This window comes from Neomonachus schauinslandi, chromosome 12 (assembly GCF_002201575.2).
Source record: "Neomonachus schauinslandi chromosome 12, ASM220157v2, whole genome shotgun sequence".
Lineage (NCBI taxonomy): Eukaryota > Metazoa > Chordata > Mammalia > Carnivora > Phocidae > Neomonachus > Neomonachus schauinslandi.
In genome coordinates, this window is record NC_058414.1 from 38,984,854 (window position 1) to 39,010,663 (window position 25,810).

General features: G+C 35.7%; 1 protein-coding gene across 1 annotated transcript; it reads right to left on the bottom strand.

The window, feature by feature from the left end:
* On the bottom strand, window positions 1–25,810 carry SEM1 (SEM1 26S proteasome subunit). Its single transcript, XM_044920088.1, has 3 exons — window positions 25,606–25,810; window positions 6,659–6,752; window positions 1–325 (listed from the first exon to the last, which is right to left on the bottom strand). The coding sequence occupies exons 1-3, from the start codon at window positions 25,679–25,681 to the stop codon at window positions 283–285; spliced, it is 213 nt and encodes a 70-aa protein (XP_044776023.1). The 5' UTR covers window positions 25,682–25,810; the 3' UTR covers window positions 1–282.

A 25,810-nucleotide genomic window follows, 5' to 3' on the forward strand; every position in this document is an offset into this window, starting at 1 on the left:
CTGAATTGGGGATCAGATGAATTTACTGTCTCTATATAATAAAGTCCTAGAAAATCATAAGCAGTCTGAGAAAATTAATGACGGGAGAAGCAAAAGATCGAGACTTCTGAACCAAACCAAGATTAGATCAAAACATTTATTTTTTGTGTTACAAAAACAAAAATAAATCCAAGCAGGTAATGAAATAAACATTTTTTTTTTTAAGTGTCCCATCCTGGGTTCTCTGTCCTAGAATTTAGTAAACAGTTCAAGTTTAGGTTGCTTCAACACTTCTTCTGGATGCTATGAGGTCTCCATCTTATAACCATGTTTCTCTAGTTCAGCTCTATAATAAAACACAAAAGAACAACATCACTGGACATTCTTCATGATAAAGAAACAATGTTTTTAGATATAATACAATTAATAAAACAATGAGCCAAGCCTAGGCACCAATATAAAATACTACCAAGTACCTTTTACTTTATACCCTTAAAAGAAATCTGTGTAAGAAGGAAACCAAATGTGAATCAACATAATGCTAATAAAATTCTGCTTTCCCATTAGTAAACTTATATTTTATATTCCTTACTTTTCTGATAAATCTATTTAAGGAAGAAATGTGAGAGATTAACCACTATCTTCCAAGTATCTTTGAAATACCATACAAATAAATGTCCTGTTCATAATAAATATTTAAACAAATTTTAAGAATTATCAACCATATGGCTAAGAAAACAAGACATTTGTTATCAAATTTTTAGGAATTTTATAATCATAATAGGTATTATTGCTATTTACACATAAAGAATAAACAGACTGCTTTCCATATTGACATAGATCTACTGCTCTGACCAAGACAAAAATTATTAATCAAATTTAAAAGTACATGGGAACTACTCCCCATCAACTATATGTAGACAAAATAAATATAAGTTATAAAATACTAAACAAGATTTTACTTTAAAAATTTTAAATGTGGGGGCGCCTGGGTGGCTCAGATGGTTGGGCGTCTGCCCTCGGCTCAGGTCATGATCCCAGGGTCCTGGGATCGAGCCCCGCATCGGGCTCCTGGCTCGGCTGGGAGCCTGCTTCTCCCTCTCCCTCTGCCTCTCTCCCTGCTTATGCTCTCTATCTCTGTGTCTCAAATGAATAAATAAAATCTTAAAAAAAAAAAAATTTTAAATGTGTATAAAAACCTCCAAAAACTTATAAATATATACCCTTTAAAAAGACATTTTATAATTTTAAGTAATTTATTCAAGCTGAAGTTTCAGTCATACTTTAAGAATATCAATTGCAATTTTTCATATGCTTTGTATAAAACCGATGCACAAAAAAGTTTAGCCCTATCATCAATTTCAGCTGAACTACCACTCCAAGTATCATCAATAACTTCTCTGCTACAATTCAATTTTATAGAAGTTCACAACAAAATTATTTCAGGGCCAAAATATGATAAAACATTGTATAAATGTAAAGTATAATTAATGTGCCCTACACCATTACATCCAATAAAGTAAAATGACATTTGTTCTCAAGTATAATTTAGCTTGGACACTATCACACTATCCAATGTAAACACAACACAAAAAAACACATGTAGGAATGACGTATAATATTTATTATTCATTTACCCAAATGTCACTAAAGTTTTAGTTATTTATAATACAAATACTGACCTAAAGTCCATGAATAATATTAAAGCCAGAGATTATTCATATAAAACATTTTTATCTTCTGCTCAGGTGTAGAGGATAGTATGGGCTGGTGGTAAATCACTCATTTAGGAGTCAAAAGATCAGCACAAGTTTCTGACACTACTCCTTCCTTTGCTAAATTTAACCAAAATGCTTCCTTTACACACCCCCCCCAACCCCTTTCCAGGAGATTAAAGATTTTATCTGTTCATGTTTTCTACTTAAAAAGGAAATAATTTTAAAAGTTTCTTAAATAATAGCTTTCTGCTGCCTTTAACAGAATCAATGTAGATTATTCATTTTCTCTTATTTTACAACAACAACAAAAATCCCCAAAAATCAGCCTACAATTTAGTTAACAAGTACACCAAATCTGTCCAGGTTTGCATCTGCCTTCCTGACAGGAGGTGGTGACCAATTACATTTATAAACTGTTAACAAACACAAAGGAGATTATGATATGCTTCTCTATTTTTGGAGAAGATGAAGTTTTTTTGCTAGAATTTAGGACATAGAAAAAAATTAAAAGGAAATAAATCGAGGCCACTAAGTACAAAACACAAAACAATACAAACACACTAGTATCATCATCAGCCTGTGGGACGAAAAAAACCTAAGAAAGAGATGAGAAAGAAATTCAGCACAATTGGAACAGTATCACAGGACCCACATAGTGAATGTACACGATTTGAAACAAAAACAGCAGCTTTCCTTTTTCAACAAAACAAGGATAAGACAAATAGCCACTGGTAGGTTTGAGAACTCTTATTATCCAAGAAACTATTCTGCTATAGGACAGTGGCTGTATTTGACATGGTAAATCAAGAACAATATTGGCTTCTTGGATTTTTTTATGTAACATGTGATGCAAGGTCAGAAAAATTAACCCTACCCATTTCTACTGAATGTGTCTCCAAGTAACTCCAAGAAGTAAAAGTCATTGTTTTTGCTGCTTCTGATACATTTGTTTCTCTTTGACTTTTAGTTACTTGGAGATACAGGTGGCCTTTTTCTTTCTACTTTTACTTGTTAAAGGTAATTACAGTTTAAGAGAAAAACATGGAAAGTGGAAGGCTAAGTCCTTGCTAAGACATGTAGCTAATAAAAGGGAGATCCAGAGTTGGAACCCGGGGAATCAGAGTGACTCTAGAAAATGTACTGCCTCTCCAAAGTTAGATGGAATTTGGACCCATATACAATATCAGAACACAGTAAAACATATGCTTTACCATGGTTTATAGTATCACACTGAGGACCTCTATATGTTTTACAAAGACTAGGAAGAACATCTTTGCAGGAGACTTGTTAATCATGACAACTTTTTTAAAGCAAAGATAAAAGTATTATCTGAGGCTGCAATGTCCAATACAGGAGTCACTTGTGGCTATTTATTAAAATTAAATAAAATGAAAAATTCAGTTCATCAGCCTCACTAGCTACAGTTCATGTGCTCAAGAGCCGTATGTGGCTAGTGGCTTCTGTACTGGATAGGGCAGTTTATAGAACATTTCCACCAATACAGTAAGTTCTAGTTTATAGCACCGGTGATATATCAACCCACATGTAGAAAGAAACTCATGACTCAAACAGGGAAATAAAAAGAAAAATCCTATTCACTAATAAAAGTATCAAAATTTATACTCTTATGGAAATCCACAAACCTAAAGGCAGAACACAAGAAAGAACACAGAACACTGTGTAGGTGTATTGTATAAACAACAAGCCACAAATAATATATGAATAATGCTCTACTTCCAAACCAGCAAAAAGGCAAGATGCAGTAGTGGCAAGAAATCCAATTATCAATATATTTACTACTAAAAGTCTCCTGATAAGATCACTGTATTTAATAATGTCTTTAAAGAAAAAAGATTTTATTTATTATGAGAGCGAGCGAGCGCACGCACGCATGAACAGGGAGAGAGGGAGAAGCAGGCTACCCGCTGAGTGGAGAGCCTGAATGTGGAGCTCAATCCCAGGACCCTGTGATCATGACCCCAGCCAAAGTCTAATGCTTAACAGACTGAGCCACCCAGATGACCCAGTATTTAATAATGTCTTAGTTTAATTTTTTAAGAGAAAAGTGCTATTTTCTGACTTTGAAAGACAAAAAAGAAAACCATTTTGAATTTGACTTTTTTGTGAATAGCAAAGGAAGATAACTCATTTAGCTTCAACTTGAAAAATTTCAAGATAACAGGAAAGAGGGCGCCTGGGTGGCTCAGTTGGTTAAGCGACTGCCTTCGGCTCAGGTCATGATCCTGGAGTCCCTGGATCGAGTCCCGCATCGGGCTCCCTGCTCGCCAGGGAGTCTGCTTCGTCCTCTGACCCTATCCCCTCTCATGTGCTCTCTGTCTCTCTCATTCTCTCTGTCTCAAATAAATAAATAAAATCTTTAAAAAAAAAAAAAAAAAAAAAAAAAAAGATAACAGGAAAGAAAAAACTGATAGATGATTAAGAACTCAGAATGGGGATCAACAGAGTTCGAAGGCCTGAAAATATTCTAACAGCATAATATGATTCTAGTGAGGGAAGAAAGGGGGGCATGCCTACTAAAAAAAAAAGAGAGAGAGAGAGAAAAGGCAGGGTGTTCTCTGACATTGCTCAGTTTTAAAAGAATATAAACCAAAAATTAATACAAAAAGAAAAGTGCCAAGAATTTGTACACACAGAATTTAATCCCAGAATGGACTAAGAGCTATAGAAAGAACAAAAAAGGCTCTGAGAGCCATACATGAATAAAGAAGAATGAGAACAGATCCAGTGCTTGGAATAGATGTAGTATTAACAGATTTAGAGAAAAAGTGGAATTATTGTTCAACAGCTATTGTTCCTATCTTGTTCATAAAACGGCAATAGGAAAAACATCAGTAACACAAAACTGAAAAGTAAGACAGGTGAGAGAACTCTAAACTGCATTAAAGTAGTTTAAAACCTCTAGGCTCTGAATAATTACATCTCAGGGCACTGAAAAAATGAAAAGATATAGTCAAAAAACAGAGTCAGCCATTTTGAGAAATCATGGAGAATTGTAAAAGTACCAGAATAACAGTGAAAGGTAAATTGTGCTATTTCCAAAAAGGGGAGAAAGGTGATAGATAAAATTGTTATTAGTCCCCAGAAAAATACTAAAATGTCTTTAGAATGTAGGGCCTTTGAGCCCCTGAAAAACGCAGTGTAGAACAAAAGGTACTGCATTATCATTAAATTTATTATAAATCATCTTTCTTTTTGAACAAATGTACTAGACTAGAAAACTAGAAGACTGAAGTAGAACTGCTAGATCTTGATTTGAGCAAAGTACGACAGTTTACTTAGATAACTCTGTGGCCAAGACAGATACATATGGGTTGAAACAAAATAAAATTAGGGAGGAAAGAATTATCTCTACAACAAATGGCACTGGTATAACTGGATACCCATTCGCAAAAGAATGAAGTTGGACTCATTTCAAACAATGTACAAATATTAATTTGAAATGGATCTTAGACCTAAATGTAAGAACTAAAGTTCTAAAACTGTTAGAAGAAAACATAGGGATAAATTTTCCTTGAATTTGGCAATAAATTCTTAAAAAGTAGATAAACTGGACTTCATCTGAATTAAAAAGTTATGTGCAAAGAACACTATGAGGAAAGTGAAAAGGGAAGTGAACAATATGGGAAAAACTATCTGTAAATAATAGGTCTGATAAGAGCTTAGTACTCAGAATATATAAAGAACTCTGACAACTCAATAACAAAAAAATAATCAACCCAACTTAAAAATGGGTAAAAGACTTGACTAGATTATTTCTTGAAAGAAGATATACAAATTGTCAACAAATATGTGAAAAAAGGCTCTCCACTAGTCATTAGGGAAATGCAAATAAAAACCACAATGAGATACCAGTCCAAGTTTTGATGAGAATGTGGACAATTTAGAACCTTCATACACTATTGGTAGTAATGTAAAACTGTGCAGCTGCTGTGGAAAACAGTTTGGCAGTTCTGCAGAAAGTTAACAGAATTATGATATGACCCAGAAATTCCACTCCTAGGATTATATCCCCAAAGCCGGAAATAGGTATTCAAACAAAAACTTGTACATGAATGCTCATAGTAACATAGTTCACAGTAGTCAAAAGCTGGAAACAACCCAAATGACCATCAACTGATGAATGGATAAACAAACTGTGGCATATCACACAATGGAATATTATTCAGCCGTTAAAAGGAATGAAGTATGGTACATGCTGTGGCATGGATGAAAAGTGAGAATATTATGCTAACTGTAAGAAACTAGACACACAAGATCACTTATTGTATGATTCCATTTTTATGACTTCTCTAAAACAGGCAAATCTATAGACAGAAAGAAAATTAGTGGGTGCCAGGGGCCAGGAAAAGAAGACTGCAGAGTGACTGCTTAATAGGTATGGTGCTTCCTTCTGGAGGGATGGAAATGCTTTGGAATTACATAGAGATGATGGCTGCACAAAATTGTGACTATACAAAATGCCACTGAATTGTACACTTTAAAATGATTAATTTTATGATATATGAATTTTACTTTAATCAATCATATTAGGTAAATTTGTACATGAATATGAAAAAGTACACTCCCATCACCCCAATCTCCATTCCAGTTTGAGAATCACCAATCTTTTGGGTCCTAGCACTCTGGTTCTAATTTCTGTTGGGCTATTCAACATTGGTGGAAAATTAATGTTGACAGAATTAAACCCACTAAAATAAAAAACAGCAAATATGCTTCTATTTAACTACCTTTGTAAAGAAACTAGAAAGAATAAAAGTTCTATGCAATTACACAAAGTACTCATGTTTAGAAACACAGATGAAGGTAAAAGGTTTTCCTTTTCATAATTCAAAAATGTATTTCAAAGATTATCTTTTAAAGAGGTCAATTATCATATGTAAGTTACATATTCCATTCTTACAATTAATACTAAGCTATATAAAATCGGACTTAAAACTTACCGTAACTGATTGGAGAAGTCATCCTCTACATTGTCATCATCCCAATTATCCTCCCAGACATGTGCATCTTCATCTTCATCTAAACCAGCCCAGTCTAAAAACAAAAACAGATGCTGTCTAAATACTTCTCACATGCTATTTCCATAAATACAGAAACTTCAGAAAGTTTGCCACTTAAGACACAATTCAAAACATCTAATACCATATCTATAAGAAATGGTAAACTTCCTCTTTAAATCTCAATTTATGCTGTCTTGTTCTCTCAATTCTTGAATTTGCAGATAATCTTAAACAGAAGTTAATACAAAAAAAATTCTATTTGCTATGAAAATGTATTATAGTTTCAGGAGGATATTTACTTTCCTGATTTTTCCTTGGGCTAATTTTTATAAGGTCTATTTCACAATCTTCCAAAATACAGCACCAACAATGCGAAAGCAAGTTGGGGAACAGGAAGATACCAGCCTGGAATTTAAAACTTCTAAACATAAAAAATGGTAAGTCATACATAAATAAAAAATGGACCAAATTATAAGCATCACTAACATTTGCCTATCATCAATACAAAATTTTTATTTTTATTTTTTTTATTTTTTAAGATTTTATTTATTTGCAAGAGAGAGAATGAGAGACAGAGAGCATGAGAGGGAGGAGGGTCAGAGGGAGAAGCAGACTCCCCGCCGAGCAGGGAGCCCGATGCGGGACTCGATCCCGGGACTCCAGGATCATGACCTGAGCCGAAGGCAGTCGCTTAACCAACTGAGCCACCCAGGCGCCCTAAAATTTTTATTTTTAAAGAGAGGACAAATGTAAATATGTACAAAGAGGAATGTTGTAGTTTTTAGTTTTCCCGATTTTCTTTTTTTCTTCCTTCCCTTTTGGTGGTGGGGAGAGGGGTTCAATTTTAGCTTTTGTTTAGAAGACTCAGAAAACATATATAAGCTAACATCTCCTTCCCTATTACCTCAGATATTCGCATTATCATTTCTTACCTATACAATGGCAATATTCTTCTATCAGGTTCTTCTTGCTTCTACTCTCTTGATCCTGATAAAAATCTAGCCTCGTGGGTGATAATGTCATTATGTATTCTTTTTTTTAAATGACATCAAACCATCCCAGAAGAGAGTTTATGCATACTCTGCTGTCCTACTTAAGAGGCACCACCTGCTATAATCTTGACATAGCTTTATTATAAAAAATTGTTATGATTTTGTGTGATATATTTGTTTTAAAACAAATATTTTTAATTATTTAAATTTAAATTCACTGGGATGATTCACTCATGTTAGTCATGCAGCTTGAAGTACTCTCATACACATTTCCTCGTAAAAAATAATGAAGAGCAATCCACAATATCTTCATTTTTATTCAGTCCTAACTTTACTTGTTTTGAAATTGCTTAAAATTTTCTATTCATCAAACATGCTATTCCTCATCTGTCTTTCTGCCATCTTTTGAACCTACTAGTTGGCCTGATATATACTTAATTAAAAAACCTTAATTAGTTAAAATACCATTCTCCATTAAAAGGAACTATGGCTCCCTGAAGAAATGGCCGATCTCAGATCTGGAATAAGGAAGTTAATAGGTAAGTTTGGGATTCCTTTTTATAATGCCCGAAAACATGTCAAAAGGTACAAAAACTGGCTTTAAGGTGTTTCCACTGGCCAAATCTGGAATAACTTAAGAATCACAAAGAATGACACACTGAATTAAATTAAAAAAATCCATGAGTCCATAGCAATATGCTGGGGGGATGGGATGATGGGGAGGGGATGCTCTTTACCATTCCCAGGTACATAAATGCAGAAAGAATGACAGAATTAGAAAATTACCAATTTGCAACCCTCAGTACAATTCAGGCAAGGATCAACAATGGATACTAAAACTATTGAGTGAAAAATAGCTGGGACTCCAGGATAGAGTACCTATCCTGTAGATCTGGTAATCACAATCTCAACCAATGATTAAACTTAACATCAATAAATTTCGACAACTTGACATATATCTGAGAAATAAACATCACCTATGTAGTATTCACTAAAAATGCTGACCCTTAATCTAATCATGAGGGAATTATCAGGTAAATCCAGAATGTGAAACTCTTTATAACTGGTATCTTCAAGTAAGTTAATGTCATGAAAAACAAAACAAAAAAAGGAAGGGACCGTTCTGGATTGGGGAAAAAAGTGACGACACATTTTCTGGAACAGTTGGTAAAGTCTGGATATGGACTGTGTATCTGGATATTATTGAATTAATGTTGATTTTCTTAAACATGATTGTAAAATTGTTTTAGAGGGGCATGTCCCCCTTTATGACATGCATGTTAAAATAGTTAAGAGCTGTGTCATTTTGTCAACAGTTTACTTGCAAGTAGTTCTCAAAAATATTCGATATATATCATATATATTTCTATCATACATGATAGAAATAAAGTAAACATGACAAAATGTTAGCAACTGATAAACCTTAGGTATTTGTTGTCTTTTTTTAACTAAAGTACAACTGACATATAACATTACATTAGTTTCAGGTATACAGTATAATGATTCAATAATTGTATATTTTGCAAAATGATAATAAGTCTAGTTAACATCCATCACCATAGTTACAAATTTTTTTCTTGTGATGAGGACTTTTGAGATTTACTCTCTTAGCAACTTTTAAATATGCAATACAGTATTATTATAGTTGCCATGCTATATACAGTACATTCCCATGACTTATTTATTTTGTAACTGGAAGTTTGTACCTTTTGACCCCTCATCCATTTTGCTCACCCCCTACCTTGTCCTCTTTTTTACTACTTTTCAAACTTTCAAACCTATAGAAAAGTATTAAAAAAGAGGACAAGGTAGGGGGTGAGCAAAATGGATGAGGGGTCAAAAGATACAAACTTCCAAAATCACTTTGGAAATCAACTCTAGAAGCCTTCCCTATGCCCATCTCCTCCTCCTTACCCTCGGAGATTAGGTCCCCTCTTTTGTGTCTATCTCTCTTACAGCACTTACATACTGTACAACCATAATCATCAGTTTACATGTCTATGTCCATTACTGGTGTCTGAGCTCCTTAAGAGTAACAACTCTGTGTTATTTACCTTTGTATTCTTAAACTACAAACAGTACCTAGCATCATGCACAACAAATGGCTATGAAAGATGAAACAAAACTCTTAAATCACACCTTGTATATTGTTGTAGTTATAACCCCTTCCCCTCCCAAAACAGTAAAGTTACACTCTCTCTTAATACGTCCTAGCCATAAGTTTCACCTTAGTAATTACTTATTAGAGACATGGCTAAGAACATTTCAACTTGAAAAGAAAAATAACAAAAGGTACAATTTAGGTTTTTCTTATAAAGTACATATAAATTTAAATCTATTCAACAATCATTCATAATATGGGTATATTATTCATTACGTTATATACCTAACAAAAATTTTTGAATGCAATACATGCCATCATCATGATTTAAGAATAGAAGAAAGTACATCTATCTGATCCCCCAAGACAGAAACTTAGGCTTTTTAACTACTCTTTCTCCTTTAACTACCACAATCACTCATTATGTCCCTTCCATTTCAACTCCCAATTATCTCCAGAATAAGTCTCTCCTTCCCTATTCTTACTGAAACTTATTTAGAATTATTCCCTTCATAAATATTACTGTAGTCTTCTTTCTGTCCTCTCCTCCCCAGTGTTACACAGTTTATACCATTCCTCCACTGATGCCTAAAATGCCACCACCATTCCTGTCCATTACTATTCAAAACCTTCAGGTAGGAACCACATTTTATTAAATCTGCAACTCTGATGCACACAGCTGAGTGCTGGGCACACCACAGACCCTCAATAAAACACTGGGTAAATGGAGCTATACTTCTCAAGTGCCCTCTGAGTGGTCAATCTCAAGAAAACAGAGGCCAGTGTGATTTCAGTGAAGCCAAGAGTATATATTTCAACACAGAAGAGATCAACAAGATCATGTATTATGAACTGGTCATGTAAAATTCTCAAATATATTTAAGAATGTCCTTGAGAACAGTGATCATTTCATCCAATGCTCCCCAAGGAGAGATCATGGGGGAAATTTAAGACCCCAGTACCTGAAAAGATGAAAAAGTTTCTCTTAGGCAATTTATTTCAGGTTGTTAGGAAGCTCAGTCAAATGTATACCCAACTTTAGGGGCACCTGGCTGGCTCAGTTGGTAGAACGTGTGATTTTTTTTTTTTAAGATTTTATTTATTTAAAAGAGAGCACAAGCAGGGGGAGTGGCAGAGGGAGAGGGAGAAGCAAACTCCCCGCTGAGTAGGGAGCCAACTAGATCTCAGGACCCTGAGATAATGACCTGAGCTGAAGGCAGACACTTAACCCACTGAGCCACCCAGGTACCCCAGAGCATGCAATTTGATCTCAGAGTCATGAGTTCAAGCTCCACATTGGGTGTAGAGCTTATTTAAAACACACACACACACAGAATGTATACCCAACTTTAATTATTGGGTATATAGGCAGTGAATGTATATTCATTAATAAAAGCTCTCAATAATCAAAAGTATTTTTACCCACATAAATTTTCTTGTATCTCTCAGCAATATTATTTTCAAACAGAGAATACTGTAATTACCTAAATTCAATTCCTACGCTATTCTCTGAGGTCCTTAACAACAGTAATACTTAACAGTAGTATTAATTACATGTCAATATTGACTGGGCTAGAAACAGCCTTACATTTTCTACAGTACCTTGAAACTCAAACAAAATTTTTATTCTGTTTGTGAAACTAGCTATATTTTATAATGAGAGTAAAAAAGTTTAAAAAAAAATTAGGGAACCACATTAAGGATTCCCCTTAGTCTGTGGAAGTGTGATCAGAAAGCTACTGCAACCCATTTTTATTTTTTTAAAAGATTTTATTCATCTATTTGAGAGAGAGAGAGAGAGAGAGAGCACACGAGCAGGGGGAGGGGCAAAGGGAGAAGCAGACTCCCTGCTGAGCAGGGAGCCCAATGCAGGACTCGATTCCAGGACCCTGGAAATATGACCTGAGCTGAAGGCAAAGGCTTAACGACTGAGCCACCAAGGTGCCCAACCCATTTTTACACACACACACACACACTCCCAGAGCTAAAATAAACTGAAAGAATAACATTTTTGCACCTTTATAGACTAGAAAAGTGACTTAGTTAAGAGTTAATCATTTGGTATTGGGATAAAATAGTACCGTTAATTCTCATATTGCTGTTGCAATCAATAATAAACTGTTCACTATATATGTTATAATATTATGTATAAATTTTCTTTTTATTCTTCTAAGAGGGAAGTCTAAGAAAGAAGTAAGATATTCTAAGGGAAAAAATAAGGGGGCAGAAATTGCAATGTTAAGTACATGAGAGGAACATTAAGTAAAGGTGGTGCAGCTTTGGGTGCAGCTAAGATAAAATTTTAAATTAAAAAGGAGACTCATTTCAAACGGTAGATATATTTCTGTGATACTGATTTTAATTTTAAAATTAAAATTGAATAAAGCACTTCAAATAATCTCAAATTTAATTTTCATAGAAATTTGTATTGTTGTATGTTGAACTTGTGTTGGGACAACTAAATTCATAATTCCTCTTATGGCAAGTGAACAATGACTATATGCATTCTTCCACATTCCCTCCAGTCTTACAATAACCTATACTTCTTTGAGTGTCTAATAGTATTAATGGACAGCTTAGGATTTTCTCGTGTTGTGCTAATTACACTAAGGTCTTCCAGTATAAAAAATTCACATAAAACTAACTATATCATTACACTGCAGTGTAGCAAGGTTTGGTTTTACATTTCAAGTTTTTATAAAATGGCTAAGATGAAGTACTGTTTAAAATTACAGAACTTTAGGGGCACCTGGGTGGCTCAGATGGTTAGGTGTCTGCCTTCGGCTCGGGTCATGATCTCAGGGTCCTGGGATCGAGTCCCGCATTGGGCTCCCTGCTCCTTGGGAGCCTGCTTCTCCCTCTGCCTTTCTCTCTCGCTCTGTCTCTCATGAATAAAAAAAAAAAAAAAAAATCTTAAAATTACAGAACTTTAGAGAAAGCCTTGGAGATCACTGTACATCATACCCGCTTTGTTTGAAAACCACCACCATTACCACTACTATAAAACAAAGAAGGTGAAGACTGTCTTACAAGAAAATATTTAACTTTTTCTACCAATATTTCATGACCTCAAATCCTAGACTTTAAATATGATATCTGTGTTGAGCCTAAAAATAGGAATTCCCATTAAGTATTTGTTTTACTGATACTTTAAGCAGTCTTCATAAAGATATCTAATGGAGTGTAATGTTCCACAAAATAATCTAAATATATTAAGACTGGAAAATATGTTCTTGAGTAAAGGGGGTGACATAAGTCACAATTGAACTGTTTTAAAGTTCTAAGAACAAAGCCTCATATCAGCCTGAAACACTTCTTTTTTTTTTTTTTTTTAGCCTGCAACACTTCTAATTAAACAGCTTCCTAAATTGTTAACTAGGTTATTTCTATCAACACTACTCCTTAATTAACAAAAATGTGTCAAAAGATTTAAGTTAGAAATATAAAATAAAAGAATATTTATTTAACATTTCTCTAATCTTGTAGGCCTACCCTTTCAAGAAGAGTAAAAACATAGTTCCCCCCACCCCTGGAACTTTTAATCTTACTATGACCTGATTCAAAATGTTGATTTCAATACTGTTATTATTTGATGTCATTCAAGCTGGCTTTTAACTGAAGAATTTTTAACTAAAGAGACTTAAAAAAACAAAACACAAAATCGAACATGTTAATATATATCCAGCTTCCTCAGAGAATCACCAACAAGAAACAACAGATTCAATAACTTGTTTTGTAGGAGCTCCCAATTCTTAACTCTACATAGGATAGAAAAAGTCAAAATTCTTAACATGAAAGAAACTAGTTTGAACCGTGTCTTAAAATTTTAAGAGTGGTACAAGTTTTGGTTTAAAAAGTTGAATTCTGATGATCATCTAGCATACAGATAAAGTATCTCTCCCTCCTTTAAAAACCATCTTGTGCTATTTTAATGGCAAGGAAAGGAAAAAGAAGGTAAAAATAAAGTAAAAAAAGGAAACTAGCTCCTGAGGGTGGGGCAGGACAGTACTGTGATTAAAATTTCAGGTAGAGCATACAAAAAAAATTCATAATGATAGTTCTGTATTTCTTTAGTAGTATTATACAGCACTTCATAATTATGATATTATTGAGTATACAAAAATACAAAAATAGAAAAGCTGGTTAAATTCTTCACAAATCATCATATGAATTTCAATATATTACTCTTTAAACTTACTGCCTTATCTTAGGAGTAAGACACACTGAATCTGTATAACATACTATCCTTCCAATTACCACAGGTGAAGAATCTAAGACAATATATAACCTTTTGAATTACAACTTATTAAGCATTTTAAATTATTTAACAAAAGCACCAATGAAGAAGCATGTGTTCATTCATACTGACAAACGGGAATCCATAATCTGTTTTAGGTGGAAACATTAAAGATTTTATTAACAAAAATTGTACTAAACATATTATGTAAGAAGTTTAAGTGATAAGGTATAATATATCCAAATATTATTTCCAAACACTTATAAATCTTCCATGCTGTACATGTTGCAATATATGTAAATTACAATATATGTATAATCATACTAAGTGAATGTGTAAATTAAAAAGCCATGATTGGGGCGCCTGGGTGGCTCAGTTTGTTAGGCGACTGCCTTCGGCTCAGGTCATGATCCTGGAGTCCCGGGATCGAGTCCCGCATCGGGCTCCCTGCTCGGCAGGGAGTCCGCTTCTCCCTCTGACCCTCCTCCCTCTCATGCTCTCTGTCTCTCCTTCTCTCTCTCTCCAATAAATAAATAAAATCTTAAAAAAAAAAAAAAAAAGCCATGATTGTTGTAATCTCTGGTATCTGGCATTTCTTGCAATATTTCCCTGATTTGTGTTTTAATTTTCAATTATAACTACCGATAACTATGCAATTTTATTTAATCACTCCTTTTTAAGGCCTTAAACCCAAAAATAGTTTTTGAAAAGGGCAAAATTATAAAATGAAACAAAGGATACCTGATTCATGTCTATGCTTTCCTTCAATACTTAGCTGACTTCATAAAGTATACACTTTATCTTCAACACTAAATGCATTGCCAGGATTGTGATTAATCATTTAAATAACCACAGCTGTGTTTACTTCAGTGTGCAGGCCTCCAGATGTGTACTGGTAAAAAAATTACCATATTTTAAGAAGTCAGAATTGGAAGTAACCAATAACAGATGCCTAATACATAAGTTTCTAGGAATTCTAAATCATTTAGGACTTTGCCCCCAAATTTGGCTTTGTTCACATTTGCTAGTGAGAACTGTATCTGTGACTAGCCTTAAATTTCACAAATCTGAACTATCAAAGATCCCACATACTTCATCTAAGTATCACCTTGACATTTAAGTATGGAAAGGGTTTTCTCTCAACTTAGTATTTTTGAAATTACTTACTCTCCCCACTCTCCAATACACATTCCAAAATTTCTTAAAAGTATGAAGTATACTATTTTGAAGAAAAGTAAAGAAGAAATTCCACTTATATCAAATAGGGTTGCAAATGCCCTATTCTATACCAATGTGTAGGAGCATCAAATTCTCATTCAATCCTTAACAGTAAAGCTACCCTAAATATAAACAAACTAATCCTCAACAAAGTTTCTTCAAATAAAAAATGTGCATCTATAATGCAGAAAAATATTTTAAAAAACAAGTGAAAGTTTGAAAAATTCTTAATTGTAACTTACCACCATAGGTAAATGTAGAGAACTACCTATCATCATAGGTAAGTAAAATGGAACAGCAATAGTTGCAAACATCATCTTTATGCTCATGAATATGATAATGAAGCCACACTAAATCTAGTCATTTTGAGATAAATATACGTGTTCTTGCTTAAACTGTATAGATTAAAACAAAAAATGTAAGTTCTATAGGTTATCACGATATAAAAACAACTACATCCTAGAGATCTAACATCTATTCAGTAGCTAAAAAATCAGTACCTAGCACAGCACCATAATATTCCTGTATTTTCTCCAATAAGGACTAAAAATGTCAGTGAGGAACTTCAGACCAAACAACCAAAAGCAAGTCATAAATGATGTTGCTACCAGACCATTGGGAGCTTTCAGTTATTTGTGGTCAGCAGTCTGAAATAGAGGCTCAAAATAACATAACCATTTATAATTTTTCTTATATTTTAAAATAAGGAAATTCAAACACAATTCCTTTCATCGATAATTTAAAAATACACGCCTCGGGGGACACCTGGGTGGCTCAGTCAGATAAGCGACTGCCTTCGGCTCAGGTCATGATCCCAGGGTCTTGGGATCAAGTCCCGCATCGGGCTCCCTGCTCAGCGGGGAGCCTGCTTCTCCCTCTGCCCGCAGCTACCCCTGCTTCTGCGCTCTCTGACAAATAAATCAATCTTAAAAAAAAAAAAATACATGCCTCTGGGAGAATGGTTCCACAATAACGTCTTGCTGACTTTGCTTCTCTTTTTCTGTACTTTTATAAAATTCCCCAAAGTCATTACTCTCATCTTTTGCAAGCCTTAATGCCCTACATTTGTCTCAATTCCCTCATTCTGATCCTCCATCTGACTGAGTTAAGAAGCGAACCCCACCACCTGTCTTCCACTAGATATGCAAGTGCAAAATCACAACCTCCAATTTCTTACTCCCAACGGTCCTTATCAAACCAGTTGCCAAAGCTCACTTGTTACTCTTGTGTCACTCTCTTCACTTCTTTCCTAATAAATACCTTTCTCAGGCCCTTAGTCCTCAGCTAAGCTACTTCAACAATTTGCTAATCAGTTTCCCTGACTCCGTCTCTTTTCTATCTTTCCAAATTAATTTTGCTGGGTTGATTTTTCCTAAACTGCCTACTGCTTAAAGGAAGCTTACACATACCAAACCAAAAAAACTCTACTTCTCATGTATCTAAGGATAAAGTCCAAACTGGACATTTGGCTTAAAGCTTTCCAGTATTAGGCCCCAAACTACTTGCATTTACAACCACTATTTTTACGGTCAAATAAAACACAAACACATTATTTTTTCACCTCCAAGTATCTACTCTTTTCCCCTTCTTTTGGAAACCCTTGTTCTACATTTGTATCTTTTGAAAGCTCTGTTCCAATGTTGCTATCTCACCTTGTACAGAACTAATTTCCACTTATTTTCAACTGCTGTTAGTTACACTTTACTACCAGTTGTCTAATTCCTTGCCCTCCCTATCCCAGCCCCACCACTGGAATGAAACTCAAGGGAAATCTTACCCAGACGCCCAACAGATAAAGATAAGCAAAAGCAAAGTTGCTCTGATTTAATTGGGGGTAGAGAGGGAAGGGCTTGGGGCTCCACCTCCCAAGATAAGCACTTCCAAAATACTAAAAAGCTCAAGCTTACTATGAAAATCACTGTGCCCTGCCTCTGGTATTTCTAAGTTCAAAGACAAGTATCTCCCTAAGGAGTCAAGTTTGCCTCAGTGCCACCTCTAGTTAACTGTGACCTGGTAAATTACCAAATTTTGCTGAGCCCCAAGCATAAGACCTTCATAAAGCTGCTATGTGGATTAAATGAGACTATGTATCTAAAGCACTTACTACTTACTACCATTCAGTGCCAGATTTATAGGAAGCACTCAACAAATACATATTGAATGAATAAATCATTTATTATGCACCAATCACCTCACAGGAACTTGAGGGGTAAGGAAAGTAAGAAGAAAAATGTTCCAGAATAAAGACAATACTATTTCTACCAAACATTACATGTACAACACACCACAGGAAAAAAAATACATTTGGTGAATTTTTAATACTTCAGAAGAGTGTAAGTATAGTCTTTGAAACTTTTATTTTCCCCTTAATATTCTCAACAATTCATCACATCTTTCAATGAGTAATGTTTAACAACAATCCAGTAATAATGTTAAATACTTAAGTCTCAATTGCTTACTGCTTGTTTATTCTATAGAATCAGTGAAACAGCTAATCCAAACAGTTTTTCAAAGTAATTTTTACTGCTTAATATCCTGGACCACACCTCTCACTAACCCCTCCCAAGCACTGGTATCTTTTTTTTAGTAATTGTTTTTAAAGATTTTATTTATTTATCTGTCAGAAAGAGTGATAGCACAAAGCAGGGGGAGCGTCAGGCAGAGGGAGAAGCAGGCTCCGCACTGAGCAGGGAGGCCAATGTGGGACTTGATCCCAGGACCTGGGATTGTGACCTGAGCCGAAGGCAGACGTTTAACCAACTGAGCCACCCAGGCGTCCCCAAGCACCAGTATCTTGATTTGGGTTTTTTTATTTAACTCCACTGTATTTCTTTATACCTCTTGCACATCTGTATGCATCCTTAAGCAATATATGCTGTTGTTTTATGTATCTTTATCTTTTATATGAATACACTATTTTTAAAGTACTTTTGAAAATTAAAAGTTTTTAATCCTAGAAAATAAATTAATTTTTAAATAACTAACAAACTCAACAAGCTTTAATTTTGGATATACCTAAAATTACAAATATTTGTCAGAAACAATTCAAATTCTAATACCAAATATCCAAAATCCAATTCTCTAAGGAGATTAGAGGGAAGAAAAGAAAAGGGACTAATGTTTACTGAATACCACTTTGTGCCAAACTCTGTGTTATGCAATCTACATGTTATCACTGGTATGTTTGTATCCTTCCCTGAATCCCAAAATACTTATGTTGAAGCCCTAACCCCCAATGTAATGATATCTGGAGATGGGGTCTTTGGAAGGTAATTAGGGTTGCGTAAGGTCATGATGGTGAAGTCCTCATGATGTCATTAGTGCCATTATAGGAAGAGACACCGAACAGCTTGCTCATTCTCTCTCCACCTTGTGAGGACACAGTGAGAAGGCAGCAGTCTGGAAGCCAGAGTCCTCACCAGTAACTGAATCAGCCAACACCTCAATCTTGGACTTCCCAGCCTCCAGAACTGTTAGAAAATAAATTTCCATTGCTTAAGCCACTCAGTCTACAGTATTTTGCTATGGCAGCTACAACAGATTAACATACTCATGTAATACATAACTCTATTATCCACAAATTACATATGAAGAAACTGAGGATTAAGACGGTAACAGTTCAAGGAAAAACATAATGGTCAATCTCACTCAAATCAATCCCCAAAATCAAAATGATGACATTGCATTTTTCATCCATCAGGTTCACAACAACTAAAATGCTTAATATGGAGAATAGGCAACTTTATGAGGGAAGAGGTAAACTGTGATAGAAATTTTAACTGGTATAACCATTCTCGAAGGCAATTTAAGGCTGTATGTCAAAATTCAAAATGCACCTGGTACCAGATGAGGTGGCAGAGCCAAGAGGGCATTCCCACAGAGGCAGAACATAGAGTGACTGGTGTGTCAGATCTGAACTGGGTGAAGAAGTCATCCCATGCTTAAGTGAGGAGGGGAGAGGGTGGCCTGGCAAAGAATGTTGAAGGCCAAGTGACATAAGAAAGGCAATTGTGGGTGGAGGGGGCAACAAAGATTGGCTAGGGAGCAGGATGACCAAACAGAAAATGTATTTAAGACAATGAAAGCCAGGTTTCTCACTGCTGGGGAAGGGAGTTACAAATATGGAAAGAAAAGAGCTAGAATGAACCCTGCGGTGTTGAACTGTAATTGGATATACTGTGTGAACTTATGGTTTTATACACACACACACACACACATAAATATAAAAGTGTATAAATGTATACACACATTTGCATATTTCCTAGTTCCTTCCACTGAGAGGGTCCCCTAAGCAACTAGCAAAACTGGAGTTAAGATCCTGCCTTCTGAATATCATTCTCCACTAAAAGAAATGCTTCTTGGAGAAATAGCTGATTCCAGGATTAGAGCAGGGAAAGAACAAGATTAACTTGGAATGCCTTTTTGTGTCACAATGCTTGGAAATGCACAGAGAATGATGGTGCCATGTCAAATGGTCACAGAAGACAGTATGAAGGGGCTCCCCATGTTCAAATATAAGACAATTTGAGGATCAAAATAAATAGCACCATATTTAACCCATTAAATGAGAATCCATGAGTCTGTATGGATATAAATAACCAAATTAATAAATTGAAAGTTTGATAATGGAATTTTATATTTCCAGTTTCACAAAATGCCTATTAATTACAAAGGGAAAATGAGTAATCTAATGTTGGAAAAGTCTCAAGTGATCAAAGTGAACATCATCAGTAATGGAACAAATGTGAATCATGTTCCACCTGACAGGATTCAATGAGAACACAGAATCACAACTACAATATTCCTGCCAAGGTGTAGAACCTGAATCTAATCAGGTGACAATATCAGACAAATCCAAGTTGAGGAACATCCTACAAAATAACTGGCCTGTAAACTTCAATAGTGTCAAAATCATGAAAGTCAAAGACAAACTGAGAACTGCTCTAGAATGAAAAATAGTATATGGTCCTCTGTATTTTTAAAATAGATATAAACACACAATATATACAAATATTCTGGAAGGATACTAAAAAAAACAATTAACAGTGGCTATCCCTGGAGTATGGCAAATGTTTTGGGGGACAGGCAGGGAGAAACAGTGCTTTTACTTTTTACTTTATACCCTTTTATAGGCTTAAGTTTTTCTCTAAGCAGTTTTTTGTACAATTACCACATATGTAATACTAAAAAAGCATTTTAAAGAAAGAAATTAAGTAACTAACATTAATTGACAATCTACAAGTTGATGAGAGATGGATTCTGAACCTAGGTCTGATCTTAAGATTCATTGTACTTTTTCCATCCCAGGGTTCAAAAACTTTCTTCTTGCATATGATTACCATGAATGGACACTCAACAGGCACTCTGCCATACATATTTATTTATTTTTTTTATTTTTAGTAACACAATTTCTCCATTTCTTGCCACCACCATGTAACTAATTTAAATGTGTGATAGTGTTATTTATGTGTCCACTATATTACATTTAATAATTGAAAACAGCAGAGCCCCTCTGGGCATTAGTTAACTGACTAGTACATTATCTGACACAGTGAATATCAGTTGTATCTACTTTTATATTTAAGATTCTCAGGAATCCTATTGATGGTTTAGTCCAGTTGGAATCCAATCAATGTAAATATTTCTCCATGGCATTTTTCATAGGACAATTCTTCTTGTACCGTACTGGTCTATGCACAACAAGCATTTAAAATCCTTGGCCTCTACCCCTAAATGTCATTACTTCACATTTGCACCTGTCAGGTAAATGTGACATCCAAAAATACTTCTCTGGATAAGAACCACTGTAAGATGCCCTACTTTGTTAGGTGAGAGTACCTCAGTTATTCCAGAGGGGACCACTAGCTTGTTTACTGTCTGCCTCAACAGACAGATTTCCATCAATAACAGTCTCTTACCCAGCAATTTCTCAAGGAGGGTGGGAAGGTAGGTAGTATACTCCTCTTGAATTCATCAGATAATAAAGCAGTTCCACTGATCATAGAAAAATTATAGAATACTTAGTATTAGAATTCTCTTGTAAATATCATTACTTCTGAAGCGAACTGAGTTTCCTTTTAAATATTCTAAAAAGTTCCCCCCCCGGGAAAAAAACCCCCAAAAACAAAAAAAACAAAACAAAAACCCTTCTCAGTTCTGGCACAGAAAGAAGAGAATAAAAGAACCTAAAGGCCCACTTGTTCTTCCCACTTTTCTTTTCTCACCCACTTCTAATTGTCAGAGAAAGGTGATTAATGAAAATATTTTAAATATCCTTTCAATATCTGATGAAAAATTTGACATTTTAAACAAATTATAAAGGATTTCGGTTTTAGACGCTGCTCTACTACTACCAACCTAGCTATATGAGCTTGACAAGTTTTATCTTCTCTAGATTTTAAGTTGCTTTCCAGTTCTAACCATGACAAAGCCTCCAAAATTAATTATAATCAATTACACCCAGTATGTTGAATGTCCTCCTAACAAAGCCTATTCTCAGTTTAAATAGTCAAAAAGTTGCAGAATGCATTTCACAAAGATCCTAAACATGATTTTTTAAAAAAGATTTTATTTATTTATTTATTTGACAGAGAGAGACACAGCAAGAGAGGTAACACAAGCAGGGGGAGTGGGAGAGGGAGAAGCAGGCTTCCTGCGGAGCAGGAAGCCCGATGTGGGGCTTGATCCCAGGACCCTGGGATCATGACCTGAGCCGAAGGCAGAGGCTTAACCGTCTGAGCCACCCAGGTGTCCCCTAAACATGATTTTTAAACAGTTCTTAATGACCAGATCATACACCCATCAGTTAGAGTAACTGTGAAGAACTGCCAATGTAATACAGATCCACAGACTAAATAACGACAAGTTTTAAAAAAAAGAAGCATTTGTTCCTCTGGACCTTCAGAGAATTGTGCCCCACCACCACTGAAGAACTATTCAGAAGAAACAAAGGGGCTCCATGAAAACACATTACCATAGTTTCCTTTTTAAAACAGAAATTCCCCTTCTTTAAAATGACTGAATGACATCCTACCAAACAAGTTCTTATCTGGGATAAGATGAAGCAACAACACTCCCAAGAAAGATGGACAATCCATTACATCCACTTTCTGGAGCAGAGAGGCAACAAGGCCCGTGAAAATCAGATCTCCTCTAGACAGAAAAGATGATTATAGGCCATTTTAAGTTTTATCTGTTACTGTGCTTGTCAATGGCACATTTACCAAAAGGACAATCACAAGAAAGAGAATTTCCAAAGAAGGCAGAGAACTTGAAAAGTAATTCAGGGCATAATCACTGAACTGAAAATTCAAATACTAAAAAATTCAAAATAGGCCATTTATTCTCCAACTGTAATGTGCATACAAATCTTTAAAGAATCTTGGTAACGTCCAGACTAATTCAGTAGGTCTAGGCTGAGACACTGCATTTCTAATAAGCTGCCAGTTAATGCCAAAACTGCTGGCCCATGGATCACAACTGAACAGCAATGGAGACTAAACCATGACTAGGCCATAAAAAACAAATAAACAAACTAAAAGTGTATAGTTTCAAAAGATAAATAATTCAGTAATTCCTTGGTGATATTTTTCCAGGTTTTTTCTCTTTTAGTTTTGTTTTTTATAAGAGTTTTTATTAGTAAATATTGATTGGTTTCACCTATTGGGCTAATTTTGTACCCAGCAAAATCTCAATTCAAATTAACACAAAAGGAAAACCTGTCTAAATTATAAACCACAGAAGAAACATAGAAACCTGAACATTTCAATGTTATTTCTCATTCTAAAGGAAAAATTCCTAAATGAATTAGGTTCTACACATCCAAACCTGAAGACAACAAATATTCTATAAGGTGACCAGTTAAGTGGTGAGTTACTTAATTTTAACAAACTGGCTGATCATGAGAGGCCTTGGTCTTCAAAAAAAAAAAAAATTCTCAGGGCACCTGGATGGCTCAATTGGTTAATTGACCGACTCTTGATTTCGGTTCAGGTCATGATCTCAGGGTTGTGAGATAAGCCCTGCAACAGGCTCCATGCTGACCATGGAGCCTGCTTAAGATTCTCTCTCCCTCAGCCCCTCCCCCCCTAAAAAATATTCTCTGCTTTTCCTTGTAACTTTAACGAGATTTTTTACTATATGACTACCAACACTTTGAATAAATATAAACTTACAACATAAACTTAGAATAAAAACAAACTACATATTCTGCAAAAACTGATGAACTCAAAGTTGCTGAGAAAAATCATGTGTATCATTAGGTACACAGTTATCTCTAGAACTTTCTAAGCAGTCAATTCTCAACTACTTGCTTTAAATGCAGGTTTATTCATTCAACAAGCATATATTAACCACCTACTATGTGCCAGGCACTTTGCTAAAGGTTAAAAATAAAGTTTATGTTGGGGAGTCACATAGACCTTTCAGATCCTGGCTTGACTACTTAATGACAAGCTTTTTAAATCTAAGCATCGGCTTCCTCACCAGTTGTAGTGATAGACTATATAATGTAAACAAAGTGCCTACCACTGTGATAAACAATGGATAAAAGCTATTTGAAATATGAAGTTTGAGTAAAAAGTTGACCCTGCCCTCAATAAGTCAGTTCTCTACTATATAGCTCAATGTTAGATTATGAACCAACTTGACAGTGAGGTAAAGGAAAGAAGCCTGGGTGGCTCAGTCAGTTAAGGGTCTGCCTTCAGCTCAGGTCATGATCCCCGGGTGCTGGGATCCAGCCCCCCACCCCCCTGTTTAGCAGGGAGCCTGCTTCTCCCTCTCCCTCTCCCTCTGTCTCTCCCCTGCCCCCGCTAGTCTCAAATAAATAAAATCTTACTTAAAAAAAAGAGAGAGAAAACATGTCTGGACAAATAAATCCACTACCAAAACAAAAACAAAAACAATCCCCTCAATATATAATGAATCCCATAACTGAAATGTGCTTTGGGTTAGTTTATGAGTTTGTGTCATATAAACACTAATGTCTTCTACCGCTAAACAAAATAATAGAGTACACCATAAATAAAAAGAACGAATGTTCAAGCTATGTGGTTTTTATGCACAATAGGGTCACGATGGGGTACAACTTAGGACAATTTTAGTGAAGTTGTAATTGCTTAACGTAACAGATTTGTACACCATTAACCACAATTCTCTTCCTACCACCTTCAGAAAGGCTACCCAATAGTAGCCTTTTCTTACAAGACAAATATTTATCCTACACATAACAGACAATAAAGCAAATAATTCTGGAAACCTACCTGGCAACAACAATTTAAAAAATAAACAGAAGCAGTACATCATTCCTAGAAGGTATCCATCATTTCTAGCCAGCTATGTGACATTGGACAAGTTTCTTAATAGTTCCAAACTTCAATTTCTTTATCTGAGAAACGGTAATACCGGTACCTAGTCGCTAGAACTGTGAAAATGAATATAAGCAAAACACTTAGACAAGTAATTACCCAGTAAATGTTAGCTACTTTCTTTCACTTACAATGAGAAAACTAAAGTTCCTCTTGGTAACCATGAAAACTAATAAAAATGTAGACGTTTATCATCTTATAAATCCTTAAACTTTGTTAGTTTGAAGTGATCAAAAATGAGAAACAAGGGTGCCTGGGTGGCTCAGTTGGTTAAGCGACTGCCTTCGGCTCAGGTCATGATCCTGGAGTCCCAGGATCGAGTCCCGCATCGGGCTCCCTGCTCGGCAGGGAGTCTGCTTCTCCCTCTGACCCTCCCCCCTCTCATGTGCTCTCTCTCAAATAAATAAATAAAATCTTTAAAAAAAAAAAATGAGAAACAAGCATAGGGTAATAACGTCTTTTTACCCACCAACACCTGATCCTCCCATCCTACTTAAGAGGCTTCATTTGTAAAGTCCTAAAAGTAAGCAATATTGGCCTAAGCAGATACAGCAATTTAATTCTGGATGGTTTAAGGACAAAGGAAGGCTGCTACACTACAAGAAAATAAAGAAAAAAGAGGTTTATATAGCCATGAACGAAATGGCGGGTAACTCGGCTGAAGAGTTAAAAAAAAAAAAAAAAAAAAAAAAAGGACCAACCATCCCGGACTCAGAGCTAGAGGCCCAGGTCACCGTGGCTCCTCCCAATAAGGAAGCAGAAGGCATTCAGCCTCACTAGTGAGGCCCACCGAAACACTCCGAACCCGAAGCCGGTCGCATGGAGGGTCGCGCGTGCAGAGCCTCGAGAGCCGGCCGCAGGGGTCCGGACTTCCCGCGGGCGCCTCGAGGCCGAGCCCAAGCATCCGCGCGGACTCCAGCCGGAGGCCTGAGTCACCGTCCGCGCGGCCCAGAGGCCGGGGCCCAGCCGGTTACCTTCGGCAGGGAACTCCTCGAACTCGTCGTCCTCCTCCAAGAGACCCAAATCTACCGGCTGCTTTTTCTCTGACATGACGACGCTCCGCGCCAGAAACCTCTCAGGCCAAGAGAAAAGTTAGAACTCTCACTTTTCCTCACCGAAGCCACCAACGCCGCTGCCGCCTCGGAGGCCGGCTCTACCATAGAGACGCGGTAGAAGAGC

Excerpts from the sequence above, each read along its gene's own strand:
- SEM1 (XM_044920088.1), bottom strand. The coding sequence starts at position 25,681 with ATGTCAGAGAAAAAGCAGCCGGTAGATTTGGGTCTCTTGGAGGAGGAC. Across the intron at positions 6,753-25,605 it reads CGAGGAGTTCCCTGCCGAAG|ACTGGGCTGGTTTAGATGAA; the intron begins GTAACCGGCTGG and ends TTTTGTTTTTAG. Across the intron at positions 326-6,658 it reads GACTTCTCCAATCAGTTACG|AGCTGAACTAGAGAAACATG; the intron begins GTAAGTTTTAAG and ends GTTTTATTATAG.